Here is a 23318-nt window from a genome sequence, read left to right as displayed (position 1 = left end):
CTTCAAAAACACTATTCTAAGTACTCTTCTGGAGATAGAGAAGAAATGAGATTAGTTAGGATTTATTGGCAATGGACTAATCATGAAGTATTGAGAACTTATATTAGTGGAGTGGATTTTGGAAAGAAATTGCCAAAGAATTGTTAATAGGGCCGAATTTATTAGTCTTTCATCCACAGGATGAACTGAAGAACTGCTGAGGTAACAGGTGGGCACAAAGTGAGGAAGAGGGGTCAGAAGTGCTCTTTGCCCGCCTCCCTCTGCTGTGCTGTGTCACAGCAACAGCAGCCGGGCCTCCATCCACCCTCAGCTGGATTTGTTTCTTAGCCCTGCACTTTGATCTCTGCCTGTGGATCAAGGTGGCAAGCCTAAAAACCGTCTTCTTACTTGCATTCTAGTGTGCAGTAACTGGACAGAGATATTGGAGCACAAGACTTGAAACCTGTACAGCATCTCTGGGGCATATGGTTTTTCTTCACCTTGCAAATGGGGCTACATCAGAGCTTTAGTGTTCTGATTTTGATACTGTCTTTCCCTCTCTCATTGTTTTCTTAGTCTCAACTTTTCATTGAAATAATCCTACCTACTCGCCATCTCTTCAGCTAAGGAGTATCACGGCTATAACAGCAAAGAGGTTATATGGTGTACGTGCAGTATTCGATTGAACTTTGTCTCACGTTACTACCTTTACACTAGCTAACTACATAATTAATTTTCTATACTTTTTTTGTTTGTTCCATCTGTCCTATTGATCTTGTTTATAATGTGCATTTTTTTAATAACATGCTTTTTAACATCTGAAATGGTCTGCCAATAACATCCAAACACTACTGCAATTCAAAATTTTCTTGGAAATGTTCTTCCCTAAAGAATTATGTGCTTTGCCTTTCAGATATAGCCATGTTCTTCAGAGATCCATATACATGAATTAAGTTTGTATTTGAGGACTCAGTTCTCCATTTGATTTCTTCCCCTAATATTTCAGTAAATACATGAAACTTGTTCATTAACATGGACTGAAATTAGAGTTGGGGTGCGCCTAGTTAAATAAGTATAAAAATGTTCATGGGGACCTGATACTTCAGTCCTCCTGGTTTTTATTTTCTGGACAAGCTTTTATGTGCATCACTTGACTGTCCAGTCTCATCTCTTGAAGGCCAGTGAACAGAAGCCAGCAGTCAGAACAGCATGAGAGCAGGATTCGTAGCCTGGCCAGGAGGCCAGTGCACCTGTTAGCTTTTCATTCCTCTGTTAAAACGGCCAATTCAGGCTGAACAAAGGCAGGTGTCTTCCTACTTGCTTCCACAGAAGAGAGTATAGAAATTAATAGACCAACAATGTAACTTAAACAGAGGAACTTACTGGTTAGAGTATCAAAACCAATTATGTATACATGCAAATCCTCTAGCTTTATAAAAGCTAAATTGACTTTCCTCATCCCAAAAAGATGGCTGACCTCAGGACCATCCCGTGACCCCACTGTGGTGGGTGATGAGGCTGAGTACCCTTCACTGAATGTTTTCTATATTAACACTACACTAAGCAGACTTTACTCGCACAGCCGTGAGGTACAGGTATCATTATCCCCTGTTACAGAGGATGAGTTGGGTCTCAGAGAGGTTACCTTACTTGCCAAAGAGCAAACCACAAAAAGCAACAGATTCCCACTCTTGCTGACTCCAGAACCTGTGTTCGTTTTCGTCTCTAAATAGGAGTTGCCACAATGCTGAGGAGCCCTGACCTGGTGGCTCTCAGCAAATATTGTCTGATAGCTGACAGGTGAGAGTGAAGGTAGCAAGACCCTGACACTGAAGACTTTGCCCTGCTGCTAGTGAGCACAGCCAAGCGGCTCAGGGTCACCAGCCCGGGAAGAGGCTGGGGGTCCTCAGATGTGCACCCAACCACTGTGGCTTCCCAAGTTTTTGGTAGCGAGATGTGACATCACCACATTACCAGGGTCTAAGATCTTCATTACTTTGCATTTGTTGTTTTCTCAGAGCCCTGAAGTGGCTCATTTTGCAGGAGATAAGAGAAGGAAAATTTGGAGAGCAGTAGCAGCAAGTCACTTACCTTTGAAACTGATAATACTATTTTTGGTATGTTCTTGCACAAACTGAGGAATTAATCAGAAGAGCATGCAAATAGTTACGTTTAATACTTTCTAATCCCAGCTGCCTGAATGTCATTTCAAAATTTAATACAGTAAGTTATTAGTCATTTTTTAATGGAGGTATAAATTTTAATACACAAATGAGACAGGCACAGTGACTTGAAGGTGACTGCTGACCATTCTGTTGTAGATTTCTAATGTAACTGCAGTGTAAGCACAGCTGAGCTTAGCCCCTCAGTTCTTAACAGGTAAGTAACCATGGTGAAGGGTGTGAGTTTTTTATTTTAATGGCTGTCTGAACTGCAAATGGACAATCCATTTTTGTACAACTCTAACTGGATCACACAGAAACTTGTCACAAGCAAATTAACATTGTACAAACTAACAGGGATTTCTAACATTCTTTTTCTCATAGTTCGCAAGAGACGAGTTGAAGGAGACCACCAGTAAGTCTGCCAACATGTAATCTTTGGAAGACTTCGAAAGTTTGCCAAGGGCCCGTGTTGTGATATCAGATGTAAAATTTTCCTCGGGAGAAGGGAAAAGACTGGAAATTCTTTTTTTTTTTTTAACTACATGTTATCTTTTATCTAGTTTAAGTTGTTACCAGTTTCAGATTGTAAATCACTAGTAGGTGATATTTTGTATTCTAAAGCATTATTTCTACTTTCTGCTAAAATCAGTTTTAATTTAGCTTAATTAAATGGTTTATGATGAGTCTTGGGTTAAAAAAATACAATTATAAAAAAGTTTAGGAAGTCATTTATGTAGAGTAATATGAACATTCTAAGGACCAATCTTTTTTTAAGTCAGAAAGGGACATTGCTGATGTCAGAATTGTTGTTGCACCTTTTAGGTACAAGGAACTTCAAAGCTTTCCTTATTCCAAGGCAAGGAGACTTTTCCAAGTTTCAGAACACATGAACTTGGCAAGAGTATGGTTTCTGCTTCTATCAAGAAAGCACAAAATGCCAGCATTTTAAAACAGATGACTCAAAACCTGGTCATCTGTTTTGGAGTCAAAGCAGATCTCTAGGAGAGAGGAAGCAGTCTCCTATGCATTCCATGGCACTGCACCTGTCCAAGGTGTCTCAGCAACACCTACAGTTTTTTTCAACAAAGTCATCAGCTTAGCCAGGTTACACACTTTGTTTAAAAGTATAGTTAGGTCTAAGTTCGTTACCGTTTTTCATTGCAATAATGTGGGCATTATTAAATTTTTGTGAAAGCTCATAGTAAAAAAAAAAGCATCTGAGTAGGAAAGCTATTTTTTTCTTCCCTGTAAAAGGCATATAGCCAGCTCTCAGTTATTTAGGGTAAAAGCAAAAAGAAAGCTGTTTTTAAACACATGAAATCAAAGTTAATAAATGGTGGAGATTAAGTCTGAGGAGCATGCAAAACGGTCCTTTAAATTGATGGTTACTGATGGTAAGTTAGAAACTAGGCTGGGTATAAATTAAGAGCTGCACAGGATAGTGAGACGTTCCTACATGCAACACAGAATTGTCTGAATGGTATAATCACCACTCACTACAGATTTTCCCAACCAATAAGGAAAATGGCTGTTAGATAAATCTGTTTCCTTTCATCTTGTACTTTTTGGTCTACATTGTATAAAAGCAATTTCTCATAACACAAGCTGTCTTCCTATCCTTCAAAGTATTAAGGTGAACAGTTAAACGGTAGTCCTGTGGTGGGAAGACTACTCCAGATCCAATAGTATGATCGATAATTTGGGCCTGCATTCATGTCCTATTTCAGGGCAGCCCCGGAGCAGGAGATGGCAGAGGCGTTACAGCTGCAGACGACAGGGGCAAAGGAGTCTGAGCAGTCCTGGCCTTGACAATTCAGGCCTGGGTGTATCCCTTACAGGGAGATTTTTCTAAAGGAGGAATCTCCTTCCAGAATAGGGGAGAGGTCTTTTGTTAATTTTTTTAAACTTCTTGAAATTGAATTATAAAATGTCTGCTCCTTTGTCTTGGGTTGGACAGTTTATCTAATGAGCTAGGCAACTCCTTGCATGCTACAGTAATAAGCCTTCTTAACAGGCAAAAGCTTTCCTCATGAGGACTGAGTGTGTGTTTTTTTGGAATCAGTATCCATTGTTTGAAAGGGGCCAAAGACTGGCTTTGCACTGTACTGCTATTCCCTTTCAGTTATAGGGTGCTGGAGGTTTTTCCAAGTTAGCAAGTCAAGCTCACTCCCGCTCGCTCTCTCCCTCTCTCCTTTCATAAATGACTTTGGAAATGCACTTGGTTTTAGAGACTGCACAGTTCCAGCAGGGTGGGGAGTCAGCATGGAGCAGCTGTGCAGAGCTACCAGTACACTTTTAGCAAGGCTTCCTTGCTTGCCCTGCCCTGTAAGTCAGTCAGTAAATTGCTAAGTATGTTACCCTTTCCTCCCCAAAGCTTTTTTTTAAATATAGGTAGGTGGGCCCCACCTAAAACTGTGTGTTATACTTGGGGTAATATCTTTTCCACTTATTATTTATCAAAGTATGAAGAAGTTGAGTGATTTCCTTGTACCATTCCAGTTCTGAGCTACAATAGTTCATTATATAATTGAAGAAAAGATTTCTTAATAAATAAGGGTGAACATTGATCTGATTAAATGCAGAAAATCTTTCAAGAATTGTAATGACAAGGGAGAAAACTGATGTTTACTTTGATCTTTAAAAATCTGGCACCTCTTACCCTTTTAGTAACTTTCAGTATTTCTGTATTTATCTAAAATTTTTTATAACAGATTGGAGTTGTGAAATACTCTTGATTTTTAAACCAAAGATTTTCTAAGACTTTAAGTTTTTATAGTGTAACCAATGTAAACTTACCTGGTTACCTAAGCAAAGACTATTCTTTGCATTTTTAAATTGCTGTTTTTTAAAAAGCTTTTAATTTCCCATTTTATAAAATTTTATATTCATATTGGAAGTTCTAATTTTTCCAGTTTGCATGAAATTGTATGTATTAAAAAATCAGTATTAATAATATTGATATTATTAAAATGGATTTTGGTGCTGTACACTTGGAGCTAAAGCCTAGTAGAAGTCTAATTCATAGGTGAAATACATTTTCTAACGGTGCGGTGCCTGTCGTTTAAAAGACCAAATAAACATTTTGTGTTTAAGAAATTAGCAGATTGTTAGAGATCTTAAGGAGAATTACATCTTGATAGTTAAATTGCAGATTCTCGTATTTGAATGAAATAATCCATATACTTGCTTTGTACAGTAGGTGTCCTCTGGAAAAGTTACATGTATAGAGCTTTGTATATTGTTTTTCCGTTGACAGCATCTGATATTTTTTCATTTAAAAAGGGGAGTCCATGGTATACTGAAAATTATAAAAGAAAAAATGTTTTGATAAAATGTTAGTCATGTTCTATTGTACATTATATTTAACCCTTGCTACCATTAAAATAAGATTAAATAATTCATGAGGTTTCATAAAATCTTTAAATTTTCGCTCTGTGGTCCCAGGACTGCCTCACTTTTTCCTTATAAAATCAGGAATCACTGTTACCTCCCAGCAGATACAAGGATCACTGTTTTTCTAGAATCCATAGCAATTTCCGTTCTCTGTAAGTTCAGTACTGTCCAGTTTTGCTCCTTCATTTCAAATGCCACTTCACTTAAAAAATTTTTTTTCTATTTTTATTGAGATAATTGACATATAACATTGTATTAGTTTAAGGTGTACAACATAATGATTTGATATATGCACATACTGCAAAATGATTACCACGATAAGTTTAGTTAAACATCACCTCACGTAGTTTTAAAAAATGTTTTTCCTTGTGATGAGAACTTTTAAGATCTATTCTCTTAGCAACTTTCAAATATGTAATACAGTATTATTAACTGTCATAACTATGCTGTACATTAGTCGTAGGACATTCTCTTATAACTGGAAGTTTGTACCACTTGACCACCTTCACACATTTCATGCACTCCCCATGCCCCACCTCTGGCAACCACACTCTGCTTGCTGTATCTATGAATTTAGTTTTTTTAGATTCTGATACGTGAGATGATACAATATTTGTCTTTCTCTCTGACTTATTTAGCATAATGCCCTCAAGACCACTCCATTTTCGAACAGTATTAACTAAAGACATGGCACCCACAAGAACCAAGCAAATTGGATGTGTCAGAGCACCTCCTATCAAGGGGCGTGAGTTCTTCAGTCTAAACATCTATAGAACCATCTTTTCCATCAGCTCCCACTGAACGTTAATGTTTCTGGCTGTTTCTCACCATACGACAGTTAATGTTTCTAGCTACTTCTCAAAGGAACTCTTCACAAATTTTTAAATTGAGAAAATTATATTTACAATAAGCAAAGATTTTTATATTTTTATGTCATTTTTTTTTTTTTTTTGTGGTACGCGGGCCCCTCACTGTTGTGGCCTCTCCTGTTGCGGAGCACAGGCTCCGGACGCACAGGCTCAGCGGCCACGGCTCACGGGCCTAGCCGCTCTGCGGCACGTGGGATCTTCCCGGACCGGGGCACGAACCCGTGTTCCCTGCATTGGCAGGCGGACTCCCAACCACTGCGCCACCAGGGAAGCCCCTTATGTCATTTTAATGTCATTCTTTCTTATGTCATATTGATTTTTCTGCATTATAATTTAGTTCCGTAAGTCCCTATAAAAACTGAAAAAATTGGAAATTTTTTTATAATAAAACATTTATAACAGTTTGTTAATGCTGAACTCTAACCTGCAGTCTGATCATTCAGAGGAGCCAGTCTTGTCAACCATTACCAAGTATTTTAGACAGCCTTCATTGACATATAAAGACTTTTACTTAGGACATCTGCTCTAGTGGCTAGATAAGAATAGATTGTAACACTGTGAAACACCACCAGCCATGTCTTGTTAGCATTGTTCAAGTTCGTACACTTTTAAGATAAACTCCCATGGAGTCTATATATGTGAGGCTTAACTCCCTTTTCTACAGACTATCAATATGTTTTAAGTGCTGCAAAGCGATTAACAGGCCTAAAATTTTTCTGTCAGATATTGTAGTCCACTCAGAGAGTAAGGTTTAAGAACAGATTCTGGGTGCTTCTTGGTGGCTGTGTATAGCAATTTTTAGGAGTTTAAATTTCACCTTAACTCACAAAAGAAAAAAAGTCTTTGATTCAGTTTAAACTTTTTAGATCTGTCTGCTTAAGAATTATAAAACAAAAATCGTGAAAAAAAAATTGCATGCATACATGTGCATTTACACACACACATAGCATAAAAACCTTTGTAATTTTGAATAAATGCCCACATTTTTTTCAGTCTTTTGGATGAGTTATATTTGGTTTTAGTTATGTTTAAAAGCTTGAAAATTACCTTTATAACAGTGCATCATTCTTTGTCACATGAAATTGAGCATTTAAATACATTTTTTAACTCTAAAATACCAAAATGCTATAATGCTTTTTTTCAATTTTTATAAATATAAAAACTGAATTTTATAATACTGATACTTAAATATTACAAACTATTAATATTATTGGCTCTTATTAGCACAGTGAAAGTTCTTTTGAAAAATATGGACTATAGGCATTTAGAATTTACCACTTCATATTGGAATAAATAATTTCACTAAAGTTTATCAAATATACTGTAGACTTGGACTTTTTGGAAAATCCATTTAGTGCCTATGTTCTAAAGTTCATTCCTTACACACCTCTTAAGAACAAGTTTATTAATTTCCCTGACTTATTCTTTCCTACCCTATTAAGTTAAACCATATAAAACTGTCAATACGTGACCATTTATACCCATAAAAATAGTAAGTTCATATGGTTCAATCTCATACCATCAGTACTCCGTCTGGTCTGTCCATAAAATCAAATTGAAAAAAAAAAAAAAAGGCCTTCCCTGGTGGCGCAGTGGATGAGAGTCCGCCTGCCAATGCAGGGGACACGGGTTCGTGTTCCAGTCTGGGAAGATCCCACATGCCGCAGAGCGGCTGGGCCCGTGAGCCATGGCCGCTAAGCCTGTGCGTCTGCAACAGGAGAGGCCACAACAGTGAGAGGCCCGCGTACGGCAAAAAAAAAAAAAAATCGAGTTTTTTTAAAAAAATTGACAAATATGAAGAAACAGGGACCTATGATACAGTGCGTTCTGGGCCTGATGGGAGCCAATCCAGCTATTAAACTAGAGATTAGTTGTGCAGTAAAACAGAGACATCTCTCATCAGTCACCTATATCCACCAACCAAAGGAAAATCAGCGCAACGTGTAATGGGTTTGAGGAAACTTTTAGGGATAAACATCAAATTCAAAGGAATCAAATTCCTTTGAAACTTAAGGAATAACGAAATTCCCCTTGAATCTTTAGTGTTGGCTGGCCTTCCAAGCAAGGATGGCTGTCGGGCTTATGTTCACATATGGGAAGTCTTGATGCCTGTTGGAGGCTTGGGTGCTTGGGTTGTCAGGTAACTCTAGCTCCTGTGAGTCTGAGTGGACGTGGTGCCAGGAGCTGTGGCTGTGGGAGATAATGCCCTCATGCTCAGCCCAGTGGCACCCTGCTCCAAGCAGCAAACAATGGGAGGGTCCAAAATCCCCAAACATCTTTTGGCCTTCAAATATTAAGCTTTCCACCATGTCTACAAGGGTTGAGGGCCTCTAGGCTCGGCCCAACTGCCCTGTTGCTGAAGTAGCAGAGCCTCAAGGCCAGCCCTTATAAAGAACAGCTGACCTACAGATTTAATGTGATCCCTATCAAATTACCCATGACATTTTTCACAGAACTAGAACAAATAATCCTGAAATTTATATGAAACCATAAAAGACCCATAATTGCCAAAGCAGTCCTGAGGGAAAAGAACAAAGCAGAAGGCATAACCCTCCCAGGCTTCAGACAATACTACAAAGCTACAGTAATCAAAACAGTGTGGTACTGGCACAAAAACAGACATACATATCAGTGGAACAGGACAGAGAGCCCAGGAAAAAACCTACACACCTATGGTCAATTAGTCTTTGACAAAATAGGCAAGAATATAAAATGGGAAAAAGATGGTCTCTTCAACAAGTGGTTCTGGGAAAGTTGGACAGCTGCATGTAAATCAATGAAGTTAAAACACACCCTCACACCATGCACAAAAATAAACTCAAAATGGCTTAAAGACTTAAACATAAGATATGACACCATAAAACTCCTAGAAGAGAACACAGGCAAAACATTCTCTGACAAAAATCATACCAATGTTTTCTTAGATCAGTCTCCCAGGGCAACAGAAATTAAAAACAAAAATAGACAAATGGGACCTAGTCAAACTTAAAGCTTTTGCACAGAAAAGGAAACCATAAACAAAACAAAAAAGCCTACGGGCTGGGAGAAAATGTTTGCAAATAATGTGACCAACAAGGGCTTAATTTCCAAAATATACAAACAGCTCATACAACTCAACAACAACAACAAAAAAACACAACCCAATCGAAAAGTGGGCAGAAGACCTAAATAGACATTTCTCCAAAGAAGACATACAGATGGCCAATAGGCACATGAAAAGATGCTCAAGATCACTAATTATTAGAGAAATGCAGGTCAAAACTACAGTAAGGTACCACATCACACCAGTCAGAATGGCCATCATTAAAAAGTCTACAAAGAGCAAAGGCTGGAAAGGGTGTGGAGAAAAGGGAACCCTCCTACACTGTTGGTGGGAATGTAAACTGGTGCAGCCACTATGGAAAACAGTATGGAGTTTCCTCAAAAAACTAAAAATAGAGTTGATGTATGATCCAGCAATCTCACTCCTGGGCATATACCCAGATGAAACTAATTCGAAAAGATACATGCACCCCTATGTTCATAGCAGCACTATTCACAATAGCCAAGACATGGAAAAACCTAAATGAATGAATGGATAAAGAAGATATACAATGGAATATTAGCCATCAGGAAGAATGAAATAATGCCATTTGCAGCTCAACAGACTTGAGGTTGCCAAGGGGTTTGGAGGGATAGGAAAGGGAAGGAATGGGAGTTTGGGATTAGCAGAGGCAAACTATCATATATAGGATGGATAAAAAACAAGATCCTACTGTATAGCACAGGGAATTATATTCAATATCCTGTGACAAACCATAACGGAAAAAAATGTGAAAAAGTATATATACACGTATGTATAAGTGAGTCACTTTGCTGTACAGAAGAAATTAACACAACATTGTATATCAACTTTACTTCAATAAAATTAAAAAAAAAGAAGAATAGCCGACTTTATGATTGAACTGTGCTAGTACTTCTCAGCATTCTGGATGAGTCTCTAAATGGCCTTTCTGGAGCGGGTGCTAATTATGTCTGTGTTTACTGCACAACTATGAAATTATACTTTAAAAATATAAAAGGGAGGGAAATATAATATATATCCAGGTTTTCTGCGTGGTAAGATGATGGGCCATTTCCTTTCCTTTGACCATTTCTATTTAACAAAAGACTTCTAAAAAAACGTATCTAATTAGTATTCAACTCTCAGAGGTAGAGGAATATAAACATTAAATCATGAAGAATTTACATGGTCAAGTCCAAATCCCATCAAGTTGAGCAAACTGACTTCAGAGAAGTTGAATAACTTCCCCAAGATAATATCATTGGCTTGTTCATTCAATAAATACTTTTTATGCACCTATTATGTTCCAGCTACTGCACCAGTCACAAAGCTAGAAGTCAAATCTAGTGTTTTGTTTCCCACTGCTCTTTTTTCTCTAAACCTTTTGGTGACCATTTCTCTCAGATATTTTGGGTGTCTTTCTCCATAAGGTCACTAATGTACCTGTTCAGCAGTGTGACTGCTGTGCAAATAAGTTCCCGACTCTTGTCTCAAAAATGTTTTTGTTTTTGTTTTTAACTTAAGAAAAAGCTTTGGACAGAGGTCTTAAGTTCTAACTCAGCTTCCATGTCTGTAAAATGAGAATAACAGCAGCTGCCCTTTGAGTTGTTCTGAGGATTAGAACTGGTAAGGCCCATGCAGCACTTGGCAAAGCACCAAGTCTCCAGCGAGCCCTCCCGTGCTGTACCTGCTCGGACAAGGAAACCCAAGACCCAGAGCAAACAGTTACCAAAATAAACTTCTCATTTGGGAAGAATGTATTTTCTAAAGTCACAGACTTGCTTCTGAACATTTTTTAACCACAACTAGGATTATGCAAAAGCAACTCAATTCCCCCCTTCAATCAAAACAAGTCATTTCATCATTGTTTTAAAACAAACAGTTGAAAACCATACTTACAGCAAGCACGCGTTTCACACTTCAGTCATCCTCTTCTTCTTCGCTGCCTGCTTTCCTCTTTCTGGAGGGTTCACCTCCTGAACAGATATGAGAGAGAAGGTGTAAAATTTAATACTGAACGTTTCTGGAAATTTTGTCTTAAGTAGTTCTGAGCTGATGGGGGAGCTAGCCCTTCATGTTAGAACCCTACCCACCAGCGGCGACCTTGTCCACAAACACTGTCTCTACAGGTCAGACAAGGGGAGCCCGGGCTTCCCTGGGCAGCAGTCAGGGCTCAGGGACACCTCACTCTATCCTGACAGGGATTCTGCTCATTATTACTTGAAATACATACCTCTGCTTCCTCAGTACTTCACTTTCTCTATCTAAAATTCAGTATTTTAAAGCCTGTCAATTTTTTTAAAAGGACTGCTTGTGTTTTATGTGCTTTTTCAGTATGCTTTCCAAGTTTTAAATATATTTTTTTCACATGAAAAATTAGTGCTTCCATTACACAGTAAGGCCGATTTCTTTTTTTTTTTTTTTTTTTTTTTAGTAAGGCCGATTTCTATTACTGAGATGTTTCCTCTGATCTGTAACTCCAAACCCATAGCAATGCATGTTAAGTGTTCAGAAAACACTGGATGAATGAATATGGCACAATGGCAACAACACAGTGATTTGCTTGTGTAATTAAGACTTACATTTTCTTTGCACTTGTGCTCTTATAGGTGGAAAAGGAAATAATTAAAGGAAAATAATTTTAACAACATGGAAACGATCTAACCCTCTACTACTATCATACCCATGATGAAGGCGAGAGGGCCCTTGCTCTACTGTACTCAGCTACTTCTAATTCTCTGGTCGAGCCCTGGTGTCTCAGCCATGTGTCTTTTCTCACAGGTCTCTCCATCCTCTGGCATGTCCACCCTAATGCTCTTCCTTCTGCAACCAGCAAGACGGCACAGGTGTCAGGACCTCCTCTGGGCCACGTCTAGGCTTATTACTGCATTCATCTCACTGAGTTACAGGGAGGTGTGTAGACATCTGTCTGTGCTCTAGGGCTGTGAGCTCCTCTTCATTCCAGGAGTTGACTTGTGGCTACAGGGCAAACCCCTTCAGACTGAATAAATTTGGTTTTACCCCATCACTGGTGAGCTTCTTTGCTCTCAGCGACCTTTGAGCCTTATCTTCATCTGGTCCCTCATCACTCTCTGAAGAATAGATTCTGGCCCTCTCCTCTGAAAGCAAAGGGACTTTAGATACGGGATTGACCTTCAAAGATGAAGACCCATTTATTCCTGAATTTTTCTACTCTTGAATATTGCTACTTCCCACCATATATTTCCCTTGAGGAGCCAACAATTTTTTAAAGTTTTCATAAAGAAGTATGTACAGCTTTCAAACATGCTTAAATGACTTAGATTGGAGAGGTTTTTCCTTCGGAGAGATTGTCTGATCATTTTTAAATACCCGAGGGGCTTTGTGCACACATTTTTTAAAAAATTTATTTTATTTATTTCTTATTTTTGGCTGCATTGGGTCTTCGCAGCTGCACACAGGCTTTCTCTAGTTGTGGTGAGCAAGGGCTACTCTTCGGTGTGGTGCACAGGCTTCTCATTGCGGTGGCTTCTCTTGTTGTGGAGCATGGGCTCTAGGCACACGGGCTTCACTAGTTGTGACATGCGGGCTCAGTAGTTGTGGCACGCGGGCTCAGTAGTTGTGGTTCCCAAGCTCTAAAGCGCAGGCTCAGTAGTTGTGGCACACGAGCTTAGTTGCTCCGCAGCGTGTGGGATCTTCCCAGACCAGGGCTCAAACCTGTGTCCCCTGCATTGGCAGGCAGATTCTTAACCACTGTGCCACCAGGGAAGCCCCACATATTTCAAAACTACAAAGTTTAAACACTGGGTCCCTATACAAACAGGAGAACTGCCTGTTACACATTTTCCTCCATAAGGACAAAATTATTTAATTGATTTTCTTATTATGGGAGTGCCTTATTTTCCCAGCTAAGCTTTTGTGTGGCAAAGTGGTCCCAGGGAAAACAAAATAAAAGGCCTTGGTACTGTTGTCCTAAGTGAATAACAGCAAGACAGTAAGAGCCCACCAGAGCACAATCGCTCCCACGGCCCTGAGATGGTGAAGCGTGACCTCCTCTCCCTACTCACCTCGGCCATGGTTCTTGCTGGCTTCTCCCTCCTCACCACTGCTGGGGCCCTGGTAGGGGGCACATGGCCCCCGCTGGTTCTGCTTTTCCCACAGATGGATGGTCTCCTGGTGAGTAGATGCCCTCAAACGTTCTTCTTCTTTCTGTAAAGAAGCAAATAAATTACTGAACTTTAAAACAAAAAATGAACTCACTTAGTGCCCCCTTGAAACTACTTTACTGTAAAGAACATGTAAATGCCTCGCCCAGGATAACACCAATTCCTATGTCCTCAGGGTACAGTTCTCTCCACTTTACACCTCTGTTACCACACATGGTCATCATCTTGTTCGTTCGAAGCCGTGAAGAAAACACAGGGTGAAGAGGCAAAGGCTCCCTCCCTCACACCAACCGCCCCATCAGAACTGGCACCGGCACAGCCTTGGGAGATGCAGCGTCCCCTGTGCTGCCAGGCAGAGCCCAGAGTGTGGCGACCAGCCTGAGGAACCTCGTTCATTTCCAGTGGACGCCTGAGGGAGGCGGGTTCTCTTCACCCTGAGACAGACACCTGACTTGCCCAGGCTCCACCGAACTACCATGGTGCCCACATATTCCAGTCTGGGGCCCTCAACCCAGAGAGCTCCCCACAGCTCCTGATGGCAGGATGGGGAGGTTCTGGTGGGGAGGGTCCCTGAGCCCCAAAGCAGAGCCTTCATTCCCTTCCATCTGCCTGGTTTCTACACACTGGGGTTCACTAGGCAGAGCCAGTGTCAACTGAGTCAGAATGTCCTCATGACCTTCCCACATCACCTCCTATCTGGTTAACACAGTTTAATGATGTACATCAAGGGTTATATTTTTATATAAAGATTTTTTTTAAATTAATTTATTTATTTTTGACTACATTGGGTCCTTGTTGCTGCACGTGGGCTTTCTCTAGTTGCAGCGAGCAGGGGCTGCTCCTCGTTGCGGTGTACAGGCTTCTCATTGCGGTGGCTTCTCTTCTTGCACAGCATGGGCTCTAGGTGCGTGGGCTTCAGTAGTTGTGGCTCGTGGGCTCTAGAGCGCAGGCTCAGTAGTTGTGGCCCACGGGCTTAGTTGCTCCGCGGTATGTGGGATCTCCCCGGACCAGGGGTCGAACCCGTGTCCGCTGCACTGGCAGGCAGATTCTTAACCACTGTGCCACCAGGGAAGCCCGGGTTATATTTTTAAATTACTAGTTTCCCTCTGAAATCTCACAGATTGGAGAGAGAACACCCGAGGGTCCGGATTGCTGTATCTCACCATCAGCCATTGACTATGACAATTACTGTGGTTAACCACATGCTTAGAAGGTTAAGCAGGCTCCCGGACAACCACAAGAAATAAAACAGCTGTGACAATAAGAAATGATGAATTAACATTCTGGAAAGCACAGTTCTTCATACCCCAAACAATCCCAGGATAAACCTCAGCCAACATACCTGAACCATCTCTGTGCGCTGGCATTCAGGGTCACGACCAGCCATCGGTAAGATTCTAATCTTCTGTGTCCTCGAGCATCTGTTAGCAACTAGCAGGGTCATCTTTCTAAGTGTGGCACAGTCTGTAGCATGAGGTCTGCAGGAAACAGAAGAAAACGTCTCACTGTTTACAAAGAATATTTGGAGGCAATCATACCAACAGCAAACACAGTTGCGGACAATGACACACCAGCCCCTGCGGCAGCCCTTTCCTCTGGCGCATGCGCACACCAAGAGCATGCTCGCGATCGGCAGGCTTCCCAGGTAAACGTCCCTGAAGGGAAGGGACACGCTGGCCAGCAGAGCAGCACAGACAGTCCAGGCTCTTACCAGGTGCGTCAATCAATGTGAGTTAATAACCGGTCTTCTGGTTTGTATGGCGGGCTCATGTTGGTTTCCATAGCGTGAACTGGCTCCCTGAGGGACAGCAACTTGTTGCAAAGGTGAAAAATAGCATGGGAACCAAACCATGGGCCTTGGTGAGCTGCACCTCAAAATCAGGTCAATCAGGACTGAGGCAGGCTTTGTGCACAGCCAACCTCTCTGCCCTGTTGCTCTTTAACTGCCAAGTAGCTGTGGGTCACTATGAATAGTTACCTGAAGGTGAGTTTGGACTTAAAGATGGCTTGTCCCTGCAGACCAGTGTCTTCCCTAATGAACAGCTGGTTGTGATTGCCCTGCATCGGGGCCTTGTCAACATCAAACACCTCATTGCCTAAATGCAGGGACAGGCTGGAAATAAGAAATAGTTCAGTTATTAGCGTGGATATTTAACAAATCCTACAGCTTCCATTCTACCCTGTTAGCTGTTCTTAAAATGCTGTGGAACTGCAGCATCCTGTCCCCATAATGAATTCATAAGAAAAACAAAGAAAAGATACTGGAAACAACTAACCTAACCTTTCAAAGTAAAAGGTGGTAAAACCATCTTCCTTTCAACTTCAAATATAATTGTTTTTATCATTTTCCCACTCTCTACCATTTCATTAGTAAAATAGAAACCATTTTTTCAAACATACCAATTTATAATGTCCAATTATCACAAATGGGCACTAAGATTAGGCTTTCATCTCAATAAGGTAGATATTGTGAATTTGATCACATCTTGGGTCTATGACTAGAGTATCCAAGTGCTGCACTGTGATCTTAACCTTATTTATTTCTCCCAGATTTCCCAGGTAATGCCAGAGGCCTAGATCTTGTTGATTCTTTAATGAAAGATGATCCTAAAATACGGTCCTACGCAGAAAACTTCATTGATCCCAGGCCTCCCTCTGGGCATTTCCATACTCTTCAGGCATTTATGCTCACCTTCCATCGGACCACTTGACTATCCGAGCATTGCTTTCTTTAATTTCATTTCCTTCTTTGTCCCGGCGTATCCTCCATCGTATAGTATTTTCTATCTGTTTCAAAACACAAAGGCATTAGAAAACCAGTGTTACTAACTGCGTGCTCTTTTTTCCTCAAGTGACCTATAATCATGTGCCAAGAGTTCATAGATGGTAAGAGAATAAGCTCACCACAAAATAGCTGATTAGGCAACATGGAAACCTTCCTGCTACAGATACCTAGAGATTGAACTCAACAGACATTTTGTTTTAATCTTCTCTGAGCTCCAGTTCATGGCAGTGGAAGCAAAAACTTCGGGGCCATATGAGGTAGGCGGTTACAACTGAGATCTCTGTCTATTGCAGCCCAACTTGAAGGCTATGAACCCAGAGAAAGAAGGACTAAAAAAGGACCCATTCGCCTAGTAAGATAGAGAAGCTCTGAGTATTAATTTTAAAAAGAATATACAATTAAGTAATAAACAACAGATTAAAACCTGAGACTTTTGCTTTACCCTACCCTTATGGTGGGGAACTCCAAATTACAAAAGTAGCATAAAAATGGATCCTGCCACGGCTACCACTGCGGCCTCTGGCAGAAGCTCATTCAAAACCCGGTTAAAGGCAACGCCATCCCTGTGAGAGCAATGGTAGGGTTTTGCCATCCAGGCCTTCTTGAGGGGGACCACCTAATGACAAGGCCTATTTTCTGTGCATAACCTGAATTTCCATAAAGAGTCTGAGATACTCTTATTGTGGGAAGCTGCTTGGATCTATCCACAACAAAATGTGGAGGCAGTTCGGTATAGCTAGCTACATTATTATTTATCCTGAAGGAAATAGCTAACAATTTTCAAGAATTTTTATCTTTACTTCTGTCGAAAAATTACAATCGCAAAAGAAAGGTTAAAAAAGTGACAATTCTACAAGGAATTTTTAAAAAGGATATATACCTTCTCCTCTAAAAATATTCTGAAAAGATATTTAATTCCTTGTTCTAAGCAGTTATTTGTTGATTGTTTATGACAATAAACATAAAGATCATTTTATAAGCTGGTCTCAAATTGTTACCCCTGTGTTTTACTTTATAAAAGGAAAAACTCAAAAAAAAAACAAAAAACAAAACACAGGAATAAAGTGTGAAATGGTACCTTTAATTTTAACCTGGTTCTATCTTCTTCATCAAGCACTTCCTCATCTTCAAATTCATCTTCATAATACTGAGGATCAAAAGGCCTAAAAGTTGTTTTTTAATGTAGTATTAGCCATCTTTAGTATTGAATATAATTAATGTATAAAATAATCTTTACAACATGCACTAATATGTTAAAAAAATCACAGTAGACAAATAACTTCATGTAAAACTTCAAAAAGTATGCAAATTACTGTACTTCCTTGAAATTTGATTTTAAAACATATTACCTGAAATAAAATCCAAATGTGACTAATAGTTCGAAGTTTTTAAATTATATTTTTGTTCGGTGACGTATGTCCTCTAAAGTATAGGTGACACATGATCTATCTCTTCATATTTTTTAAGAAAAGTGTCATGTTTAATTGCATAAGAGCTTGCAATAGTGCACCATCGTGAATAATACCCATCAACACTATTTTGTTGTCTAAAATTGTGGTCGTTTCTAGATTCACAAAGGCTTTTGCATTGAACATTTGTGATTTCTCTAGAAAACTTTCTCACTCTCATTTTCTAATTTTTCAGCTTTATGATAGTGAAAAATACCTTCATCAGCTATGTCTGCTTATTTATAAGAAAGTGCCAAAGTGCTAGAAGAATTATTAGCATTAAAACTTTCTCACACCAGTAATTCATCATTTTCTACCACAGCACATTCTAAGTTTATTTTTTCAGAGTTACATGAGAAATCTCCCACCTCTGTGATTAGCCAACTCATTATAAATAAGAAAAACATTTACATTCCACATGTTTTTACTCAATATCTTGGGGGGGAAAAAAAAAACCTTTAATCAGTCCTCTTACTTGGGTTCTATGCTGAGAAATTTGGGTAGTTTAACAAAGTACAATTCATTTCCTAAATCATAGTTGATGCTGGGAATTTCTACTTCTATTTTGGTTTCAGAAATTGGCTCTTCCTCCTGCTGGTCCTGAGGCACTCCACGTCCATCCTAAGAAGAGAATCAGAATGTGAGAGCCTGAGTTGACATTAGAAATGCTCTAGCTCTCCTTCTGCACTAGGCAGATGCAGGTGTGACCAGAAGTAAACTTGGACACCCCTTCAGAGATAAAGCAGTTGGCAACCCCTCCAGGCCTCTCCTTAAAATTTCATCCTCTCCCCACCCCCCCAAAAAAACCACCATGCAAAATAAGACCTGTTAGCCTGCATTACCAGAAAAAATGTTGACATATCTAGCTTGCATAAGATATTTAGCAACAGATGTGTGAAATTATGCAACCCCTCAATGCTAAGTAAGTATTAAAATCAGAGAAGAATGTCAAATAGTACACACTTGGCACATGTGTAAATAAGAAAAACTTTTAAATAAAAGGTTTTCAAATTATGCATCCTCACAGTCTAGCCCCTAAAGTTTGGCATCAGATTCATTCTGAGCAATTCCTTCTATTCCCTTTAATATCCAGAAATTCCCAACATAGCTAAGAAAGTCACCCATTCGTCAGATGTTTCAGACTGCTATTCATTATCCATGTCCCCTCCCTACATGACCCATCAGCCTCTGAAACTTTTTTCTTAATTTTGAACAATGGGCCCAGTTGAGATTTGTTATTGTACTTACAGTAACAGGCTGTCCTGAAATGGGTGGTTGATTGTCCCTGTCACTCTCTGAAGAAATGTCATCTATGTCTCCGAACAGATCCATGGTCCCACTATAATCTTCAATGTTGGGGGAAAAATGCACAGTATTAATTTCTCTCACTGAAGTTCTTCACACAGTTCTTAGCCCATCACTTCAACATATTCCCAAGATTCATAAACCAAACCTCCACTAAACCACGATCAGACTGGCTCCCTGAGCCTGGCCCTCAGAAGCCTCACAAGAGTGTCTACAGGGAAGGGAAACAGCAAAGTTAGCTGGTGGAAGGCCAAGCTGCTGTGATAGCCAGCTTTCAAGGTGGATCCCAGGGATCCCTGCCTCTGGTATTCTTGCCCTTGTGTGATCCTCGCCCACAGGTATCACGGTTGGTCTATGTGATCAATAGAATACAGCCTCACTTCCAAGGCTCTGCATGACATTGTGGCTTTTTTGCCTTGCTCTTTCTCCCTTGGGTCACTTGCTCTGGAGGAAGCCAGCTGCTGTGATGTGAAGACACTCAAACTGCTGTGGAGAGGCTCATGCAGTGACAAACTGAGGTCTCCTGCCAAGAGCCATGGGAGTGAACCATCTTGGAAACAGATCCTTCAGCCCCAGGCAGGCCTTTAAATAACACAGTCTCAACCAACATCTTGATTGCAGCCTTGTGGGAGACCCTGAGCCAGTGCTAAACCACTCCTGACCCTTAGAAACGGTGAGATATATTAAATGTTTGTTGTTTTAAGCTGGCGCTCTCAATGAATGTAGTTAGGGAAGGTGGGGGATGGTATGCAAGTCACACAAAATATGTCTACTCTGACACTCCTATCTCCCTGTCTTTGAATTCCCTCTGCACAAAGCCAGGGAAGCTTTGGTATCTCAACTTCATTAAATGAAGGCCACCACTGAGTTTTTTTGGTGAACCAGTCAAGTATAGAGCCATGTCCAGCTATAGGTCCTAACACATCAAATCCAGAATATATCGATATAAGTGCACCCGTATCAGTAAATTTGGCCCAAGGTAGTTAGTGTTTGTCCTTCATCTCACATTCTTAGAATCCACGTCCACACACATTCCCCAGGCTTTTGCTCATATTTAATAGCAAAATCTTGCAATTCTTTTGGTGTGTAAGTTATTTCTTCTTCAGTCAGAGTTTGTGCTTTCTTTGCCAGAGTATGATGAGATCCTAGTGATGGGTCTGCTGGTAAAAAGTAGGTCAGACAGCACTCAGCTGGATGATTCTTGAGGAGAATGCAGACTGCCCCAAGTGATGTTATTACAGCATTTTCAAGCAAGAAGACTAGTTTCACAACCTACTGAATGGGAGAAAATGTTTGCAAACGATAGGACCGATAAGGGGTTAATATCCAAAATATATAGACAGCTCATACAACTCAGTATCAAAAAATCAAACAACTTGATTAAAAAATGGGCAGAAGACATGAATAGACATTTTTCCAAAGAAGACATACACATGGCCGACAGGCACACGAAAAGATGCTCAACATCACTAATCATTCATGGAAATGCAAATCAAAACCACAGTGAGCTATCACCTCACACCTGTCAGAATAGCTACCATCAAAAAGTCTACAAGGGCTTCCCTGGTGGCGCAGTGGTCGACAGTCCGCCTGCCAATGCAGGGGACACGGGTTTGTGCCCCGGCCTGGGAAGATCCCACATGCCGCGGAGTGGCTAGGCCCGTGAGCCATGGCCGCTGAACCTGTGCGTCCGGAGCCTGTGCTCTGCAATGGGAGAGGCCACAACAGTGAGAGGCCCACGTACCGCAAAAAAAAAAAAGTCTACGAATAGCAAATGTTGGGGAGAATATGGAGAAAAGGGAACCCTTGTATGCTGTTGGTGGGAATGTAAATTGGTGCAGCCACTATGGAAAATAGTATGGAGGTTCCTCAAAAAACTAAAAATAGAACTACCATATGATCCAGTAATTTCATTCCTGGGTATATATCTGAAACAAAAACCCTAATTCAAAGAGATATGTGCATGCCAATGTTCACAGCAGCAATATCTACAATAGCCAAGATATGGAAGCAACCTGTCCATCGTCAGATGAACAGATAAAGAAGATGTGGTATGTATACAATGAAATACTACTCAGCCATAAAAAAGAAAGAAATTCTGCCATTTGCAACAACATGGATGGACCTACACGGTATTATGCTTAGTGAAATAAGTCAGAGAAAGACAAATACTGTATGTTATCACTTATATGTGGAATCTGAAAAATAAAACAAACCAGTGAATATAGCAAAACAAACAGACTCACAGATGTAGAGAACTAGTGGTTGGTTACCAGTGGGGAGAGGGAAGGGGGAAGGGACAAAATAGAGGAAGGAGATTAAGAGGTACAAAGTACTATGTATAAAATAAATAAGCTACAAGGATATACTGTACAGCACAGGGACTATAGCCAATATTTTATAACTTTAAATGGAATATAATTTATAAAAATATTTGAATTACTATTTTGTACACTTGAAATATAATATTGTAAATCAACTATATGTCAATTTAAAAAAACCTGTTTCCTCAGATATAGGAAGGCAGACTGCTTCTCACAGGCAAGGCAGGCTCAGAGGGACTAGAAAATTTGTTTTTCAGCTTTATCTGAGTCCAAACAGAAATCCCCATTCCTAGTTTCTTTCTCAGTCAATACCCTTTCACATGAGAGACTTGAAGAGGCTGTGAATTCAGTTGATGTTGTAGTTCTGCAACCACACAATTACATGCGTTTGATTTTCAGCTACCTCAGCCCTCTGACTACAAGATATGAGATTCCTTTAGGGCTGTCACAAGTGCTCCCTGGTTCTCTGACCATGACTTGAGCAGAATGTTTGAAGACCTAAGCTTCTGTGAAGTCATAAAGAGAAAGACAAATACCACATCCCTTATATGTGGACTCTAAAATACAACACAAAGGAACCTATCTACAAGACAGAAACAGACTCACAGACATAGAGGACACACTTGTGGTTGCCAAGGGGGAGGAGGTGTGGGGGGAGAAGGAATGGGAGTTTGGGATTAGTGGATGCAAACTATTATATAGAGAACAGAAAAACGACAAGGCCCTCCTGTATAGCATAGGGAACAATATTCAGTATCCTGTGACAAACCCTAATGGAAAAGAATATGAAAAAGAATATATATGTATAACTGAATCACTTCGCTGTACAGCAGAAATTAACACAACATTGTAAATCAACTCTACTTCAATAAAGTTTAAAAACAAACCAAAACTAACCTAAGCTTGTCGACTTTCTGTAAGTGCTCCAGGGCACTCAGAAGCATCCAACCCACACCACAGTCCTTAGTCATCAGGACCGCCTAACAAGTGTAGCAGCCGCTTGAGCCCTCAATCACAGGGGATAATCTGGTTCATCATGATGCCAAGGAACCACCAGCATCCTGTTTCCCATTGGTGAGGAGCTCAGACCCAAACCAATCTACACATCTCATCTTTGAGGATTTGCTTCCTGGACTACCCAGTCAGGTCCAAGTTGGGCAACAGAAAACATACCAGTTGTCTACACAGATAGATCTTAATATTTTTTAAAAATTGTAATTAGGTTTAAAGTTGTTGATTTGGTTACAAAAAGTACAAAGAGGACTCCCTAAGGGATCACAGAATTATCAAATTCAGAGAGCAACTTCCACCCCCAGAGATGAGGGAACAAAGGGGAAAGTTAGAATTATTATTAAACTTACAAACTTACAGACAGAGCCCCTTGGAGCTGAAACATACCTGAGGAAGGGAAGTGTCCTGCTGGTACTGATGTCTCTCGGGAGTACAATGAAGCTGCCTCTTCAAGTCTTGGTAAACTGCAAACCGCACTGAGCTGCTGTGGGAAGAAACTACTGCTGCTGCTGAGCCCCCTCAGAAAGAATGGAGGTCAACAGGAAGCCCCCAGAAAAGTTCCATAAACAAACAGGAAGGAGGAATCTTTTCTTTGTTATTCAGGCTCCCAGTTCCCTCTGGCGCCCCCTAACAGGGGGCAGCTGGCAAAGCTGAAATGTGCTTGCAGAGCCTTGGCTCTGCATAGCCAAGCTCTGTAGAGAAGGGCAGGTTTGGAGACAAGAGACAAGAGCTCAATCACTGTCACATATGTGTCTGCTAGTGAAAAAACAATGTTGCCTTGTAAAGGACAGAGTCAAAATGAAGGCTCTCAAGAGCTAGGCATCGGAGTTTCAACTTGATAAACCAAGAAA

General features: G+C 40.4%; 2 protein-coding genes across 3 annotated transcripts in view; one reads left to right on the top strand and one right to left on the bottom strand.

The window, feature by feature from the left end:
• Nucleotides 1–5773, top strand: part of TMOD3 (tropomodulin 3) — an 84888-nt gene extending 79115 nt beyond the window's left edge. Inside the window, exon 10 of the mRNA XM_079913750.1 lies at nt 2526–5773. Coding sequence (XP_079769876.1) covers nt 2526–2560 — 35 coding nt within the window. The 3' untranslated portion in view covers nt 2561–5773. The remainder of the gene's footprint in view (nt 1–2525) is intronic.
• On the bottom strand, nt 3438–23258 carry LOC307182453 (RNA polymerase-associated protein LEO1-like). Of its 2 annotated transcripts, XM_079913753.1 has the most exons (10): nt 22855–23258; nt 19076–19173; nt 18303–18448; nt 17458–17542; nt 16287–16381; nt 15573–15707; nt 14937–15072; nt 13496–13637; nt 11349–11425; nt 3438–5442 (listed from the first exon to the last, which is right to left on the bottom strand). In XM_079913753.1, the coding sequence occupies exons 2-9, from the start codon at nt 19157–19159 to the stop codon at nt 11370–11372; spliced, it is 879 nt and encodes a 292-aa protein (XP_079769879.1). In that variant the 5' UTR covers nt 19160–19173; nt 22855–23258; the 3' UTR covers nt 3438–5442; nt 11349–11369. The 2 variants fall into 2 exon arrangements, with proteins under 2 accessions (XP_079769879.1, XP_079769878.1); XM_079913752.1 differs by lacking the exon at nt 22855–23258 and having other exon boundaries at nt 19076–20870.
• Between the last annotated feature and the right edge of the window lie 60 nt (nt 23259–23318).

This window comes from Stenella coeruleoalba, assembly GCF_951394435.1.
Source record: "Stenella coeruleoalba genome assembly, chromosome: 2".
In the NCBI taxonomy this organism is placed as follows: domain Eukaryota; kingdom Metazoa; phylum Chordata; class Mammalia; order Artiodactyla; family Delphinidae; genus Stenella; species Stenella coeruleoalba.
The sequence above is the reverse complement of the archived record's forward strand: the minus strand, read 5'-3'. Positions and strand labels throughout refer to the sequence as shown.